The sequence below is a fragment of the Crocuta crocuta genome, unplaced genomic scaffold (assembly GCF_008692635.1).
Source record: "Crocuta crocuta isolate KB4526 unplaced genomic scaffold, BGI_CrCroc_1.0 scaffold143, whole genome shotgun sequence".
In the NCBI taxonomy this organism is placed as follows: Eukaryota; Metazoa; Chordata; class Mammalia; order Carnivora; family Hyaenidae; genus Crocuta; species Crocuta crocuta.
Genome location: NW_027529175.1, coordinates 8,718,703 through 8,723,986, shown reverse-complemented (window position 1 = coordinate 8,723,986; position 5,284 = coordinate 8,718,703). Strand labels below are relative to the sequence as shown.

Sequence of the window (5,284 nt, the reverse complement as noted above, 5' to 3'; positions counted from 1 at the left end):
AGCTCCCTGTGGAGCCGTGAGTTCGAGTCCCCGGGCTTGCGGCTAATCCCGGCGGCCTTGAGAAGCACTCTTCAGTTCTCTGACTGCAGCTCCCAGTCTGGAAAAGGGATGATGTTTCCACGATGTCTGCGGAGCGGCTTGCAGCCCGTAGTGAGATGCAAGCAGCAGAAAACCCTGGTTGTGGAGCGAGCCCGCGTGGCTCGTCCTCAGATGGGGGTGCCCAGACTCCCGCCCGCAGGCGACCCGGCCATCCCTCGACTTGGTGGGCGGGGTCCCCTGGGAGGGCAGGACCGACCAGGCTGAGACCTGGACCTCAGACCGCGACGGTCTGTATGGGGAGGGGGTGTCTCAGGCTGGAGCCCCGTCCCACTGCCAGCGGAGGGGCCCCTTGTCTCCGTGCGGCCAAGTGGGCGGTGAGGCGTGGGAGGGGGCTCCCAATGCCCACGGCCACCCGCAGGGGGCCTCCTGAGCCCGCTCTCCCTCTTCCCCGCATGCGAGTGCTCCCGACCCCTCCCTCCCAGCGCTGAGCCCCGGAGTGGCTGCGGGCGGGGGCTGTGGGGGCCCGGGAGCTGCTGGCCCCCCGCGCCCTCTGTCCTTGCACCGGGGCTGTGGGGCTGGGCCCTTGCAGGTGGTGGATGTGGAGGTGCCTTGCCTGCTGGCCACATGTGGACCCCATCCTGTCCCCATCCTGTCCCCCCACCTGCAGCCAGCTCCCCTGAGCCTGAGCCCCATCCNNTCTGTACTTCAGGGCCCCTGGGACAGGCTTCTCTCTGGGGCCCCTGGCTGGCGTGGGGGGGCCTCAGTAGTGACTGCCTGGAGCAGGCTGTCCTGCCCCCAGCCTGGAGCCGCCCGGGAGCGAGGGGACAGTCCAGTCCAGACGGGGCGCCGGGCTTCCTCAGGTCCCGGGAAGGGAGGCCGTGGCCACAGCCCCAGGCTTCTGAGAGGCACCGGTGACTTGTAGGGGTCACAGGTTCTCACCTTCCAGCTGATGTGGGAGACGGTCCCCCGGCCACTCTTGGTGTCTGGTGGGGGCGCTGTTTGCGGCCGAGCTCTGTCCACAGGAGACTGCGTGTGCGGCCTCCAGGCCGACACACATGCTGCCCGCCCCCCTCCCGCAGCTTCCTGGGCCCCACGGGGCCTCCGGGCCTCGGGGGGCATGGTCGTGTCTGCCCCCCCGACCCCTCGGCCACCTTCACACAGGCGAGCAGCAGGGTTTTGTCAGGCAGCACAGTGGGGCCCACACTGCGGGCTGGGGGCACTCTCCCGGGGCCCGGGGGGCGTCTGCTTGAGACGCCCCCGCGGTGCTGGCATGGCCGGCCTGGGCCGTGTGGGACGGAGTGCTAGGGCCTCCCCGAGGCTCCTCCTCTGAGCCGGGGACGGTTGCCCACACCTGCCGCAGCGCCCCGGTCGGAGGGAAGGAGCGGGTAGGTGGCGCCCCCACCCTCAGGGGGCCAGCTGGCGTCGCCCCGCACCTGCGCGAAGAGGTTTGCCTCTGTGGGATGCCGCCACGGGCTCTCCTCTTCCCAGCAAACCGGGGCGGGGGCTCAGTCACGCTCCAGGGACAGACCTCCGGGTAGACTGGGTCTGAGGTGTCCTGCCTGGACTTGGCCCAGGGGACAGGTGGCCGGCAGCCGGGCAGAGCAGTCTCGCCAGAGACGTGGGGGCGGCTCCACCGGACAGGGGCGGGGGGTGGGGGGCTCCCCGCAGGTGTGCCCTAGCCTTGCCTGGGCCTGCGCGCGTGTGGATGTCCCTCACCTGGCGGTACTCGTGCTCGTGAGCGTGCGTGAGGCGGGCTCGCTGCGCCGCGGCAGGGCTCTGGGGCCGCGTCCCCTCTGAGCAGAGTCACCGGGACAGGCGTGGGCTGGGCCCAGCTGCNTTCGCGGCCTGCGCGGAGGAGTGTCCTGGCTCAGGTGGGGGTGTGCTCCCTGGCGACAGGGTGTGTTAATGATGCCTTTCCATTGTCTCATGTTCTGATATTGGGCCATGCTGACTCCTCCCAGAGACAACAGACTCCCTGGTGCAAACCGGCCGATCCAGAGCCCCGGCCCAGCACCCCTCTGAGGGGCTCCCACACTCGTGGCTTCCCTCACCTGTCCCCACCCCCCAGGCAGGTGCCCCACACCCCTGAGGAGCCTCAGGGCCCACGGACGGATGGGATCCACACCAGCCAGTCCGGAGCCCACTCACCTGCCTCACCCCCAGGAAAAGCTCCCTCTCTCTGCCCCGTCTGCCTCCTGACTGCCTGCTGCTTCCCCCTGCGGCCCCCAGCCCGCGCGGCCGCCCCCTCCCCTGGGGACCTGTGAGTGACCAGCTGTCTTTCTGACAGCAGTTGTCCCCTGATCTGTCAGCCTCTCCAGACCGGAGTGGTGGTAAAACTTACGTTTAAAATCAATNCTCTCTCTGACCCTCCCCTGCTCACGCTTGCTCTCTCTCTCCTAGAAATAAATAAAAATATTTAAAAAAAATAAAAAATAAAATAAAATAAAATCAATGGAGGGTTGCAGTCCTTTGCCTGTGCTGTAGGATCACCCAGCTCCGGGGAAGGTCAGGCCGCCCCAGGGAGAGGCCTGCAGAGGGCGCCGGGGGGCCAGGCCAGTCAGGCCTCTGTGGCACAGCAGGGGGGCCCACTCTGATCTCAGCCAGGCCTGACCGTTCAAGACCAGCACCCGCCCGCCCTGGCGCCCACAGGTAGCTGTGCTGGCTGCCCCAGCTACCTGCCTCCAAGGAGCCCCTGTCGAGGTTCTCCGGGTCATCAGCCATGGACCGAGGGCATGCGGCTCCATGCCGGACCCATGGGACTACCCCCAGCCCCACCTGAGTCCTGGGCCCCGTGGTGTCATGAGCACCCCCAGGACACATCAAGGGGGCCTCTTCTGGCAAACCCTCTCAGCTCTCCCTGCTCCCCTGAGTGTAGCCTGCAGGCCCCTGCCCCCAGCATCTGATGGAGGGCGGGGCTCGCCCGAGTCACCCCATGGCACAGAGTGCGTGCGAGTTAGAGGCCATGACCTGTCAACCACAAGTGATCAACGCTGGAGCGTGGGTGCAGTAGAGCCCCCAAGGTGACCTCCCACGGCCCTGCCGTTCCCCAGTGCCCCCCGGTGACAGTGGTGAGCGGAGGTGCCCAGATGCAGGAAGCTCAGGGCACAGGCTTCCTGCAGACGGACCACATCGGACTCAGGCAGTATCAGAATAATATTTATTGATATGCTCGGTGCTACCTTGTTAATACTGTCACGTTGTCACCGTGGCTGAGGTAATAGGGACAGACCCCCCCAAGCGCCAGCCCTGGGCGCCCACGGGAAGCGGCGTGGGCCCTCGGGTGGGGGGCTGGTGGACTGGGGGGGGGACGTGGTTATTGCGTTGGACTCCTTCCCTTGCACGCTGGCGTCACACCATCTCAGCCCCGTGCCCAGTCACACACCCGTGCTTACACGCCGGCGCCCGCCCGCCCACGCCCACTCACGCACACATCCACTTGCACACCGGCACCCTCGCCCTCTCGCTCACGCACACGCCGCCCTGTCTCCTGATAACACGTACACTCGATAGTTACAGTAATCATAGTAAAATAAAGTACAGGTATGTCGGGTACAAGGAGAAAGTGCATATGTTGATCTGATGGAGGGTGGACCCTGGCACCTCCCGCCCCGGGGCTCCTGGTCCCTGCAGCGGGGAGCCCTGAGCATGGCCCCTCGGTGCGGCCACCCCCAGCTTCCTTCCATGCTCAGGGCCAGAGGTGTCCTGCCACAGCCTGGCCCCTCAGGGCCAACGTCCTGGACCCAAGACAAAATGGACTAAAAAAATACACTCTTCAATCTCACAGCTGCCTGCCTNAGGCTCCAGGCCTTTCTGGCTGGGGGCTCCGCTGGGGTCGAGGCCAGCCCCTGGCCCAGCCGGCACCCCGGTGATGCTGTCTCGGGGGCTGGGTGGGCAAGGTGCTCGGCCCCATGGCATGCGGACAGGAGGCCAGGAGGTGCGGGCGGTGCTGGGCAGAGCAGAGGCCACGTCCACGCGGGGCTGCGGTCAGCGGCTCTGCTGGGGCATGCGGAGGGTCCGTGGCGGCCAGGCAGCCCTGCCCCTCAGAACTCCACAGTGCTCACTACTGTCCTCGGCTCGTCGAAGGTGGCGATGAGCATCTGCTGGGGCGGGGGGATAGCGATGAGGCTGCCCACGTCCGGGGGAGCCCGGGGGCCCCCGTCCTCCTCTTCCCGGGCTTCGTACAGTGTGCTGATGTGCAGCAGCGGGTGCGTGGCGTTGCGGCTCAGGATAGCCAGGGGGTCAGGCTTGCCCAGGCTGGCTGGCGACAGAGGGGCCGTGGCGGGGGCCGCGGGGGGCGAGCAGACGTGAAACGGGCCCCCGGGAGGAAGCGTGGCCCGGGCTGGCTCTGCTGGGTACAGGATTTCCTTCTCGGGCAGCGGAGCATCTGCGAACAGCCAGGAACACAGGCGCATCACACCCTCAGGCCGCCCGTCTCTCCACCGACAGACCCGCGGGGGCAGCCTGACCGCCGCAGGGCCGGCTGCGCTGTGAGGCCCCCACGCGCCCTTTGAGGGCTTGATTCGCCCTCTTTCGGCCTCAGCCAGCCAGGCGGGGCGGCCAGGACCCTCTGCAAGCCCCAACCTGCTTGGGCGGAACCTCCTGCCTCAGCAGCAGCAGAGCCCATTTCCAGAACCTTCTCTAGAGCCTGGGCAGCCCTACCGTCAGATCCTCTTGGGCTCTGCTATCTGCTTCAGCGGCGCTGCGGGGCCCGCCGGCTGCCCGCCCGCTTCCCGCACCCACGGCTCCGGCCCTGAGCCCCTGTCCCAGGGCTGCGGGGGGGGGCCCGGGGGGCCCCGGCTGCCTACCTTTGGTGGGTGCTGCGGCCAAGCCGAGGGTGCGCTCCTCCGCCTGGGACAGGAAGCCCCCCTCCTGGCTCCGGGAGGCAGGCAGGGCCGCGGCGGGCACGGCCTCGGGCTTGGCCTTCTTGGTGCCCAGGATGTAGGGGTGCACGTCCAGCGAGAAGTGGCGCGCGNGGCGTCGCGTCGTGGTTGGACTGCGCCAGCGCCGCCAGCAGCTGCCGCACCACGTTGTCGTACATGAGGTCGCTCTCGTTGGTGATGAAGTCCAGCCGGTTGAGCGACTTGATGTGGTCGCGGTTCTCGTCGCAGAACATGGCCAGGATGTTGATGTCGCAGAACTGCGAGCGGCGCCACTGCCGGCGCGTCTTGATGCCCACCTTGTGCAGCTTGTCGAAGATGAAGTTGCTCTTGCGGAAGATGAACAGGTGGGTGAGGATGAGGAGGAT

General features: G+C 67.4%; 1 protein-coding gene across 1 annotated transcript in view; it reads right to left on the bottom strand.

The window, feature by feature from the left end:
* Positions 1–3,840: 3,840 nt before the first annotated feature.
* PANX2 (pannexin 2) overlaps positions 3,841–5,284 on the bottom strand; it is a 6,553-nt gene continuing 5,109 nt past the window's right edge. Inside the window, 3 exon segments of the mRNA XM_077757833.1 lie at positions 3,841–4,423; positions 4,845–5,012; positions 5,014–5,284. The exon segment at positions 5,014–5,284 is cut by the window's right edge and continues 59 nt beyond it. Of these exon segments, the coding sequence (XP_077613959.1) occupies positions 4,080–4,423; positions 4,845–5,012; positions 5,014–5,284 (783 nt within the window). The 3' untranslated portion in view covers positions 3,841–4,079.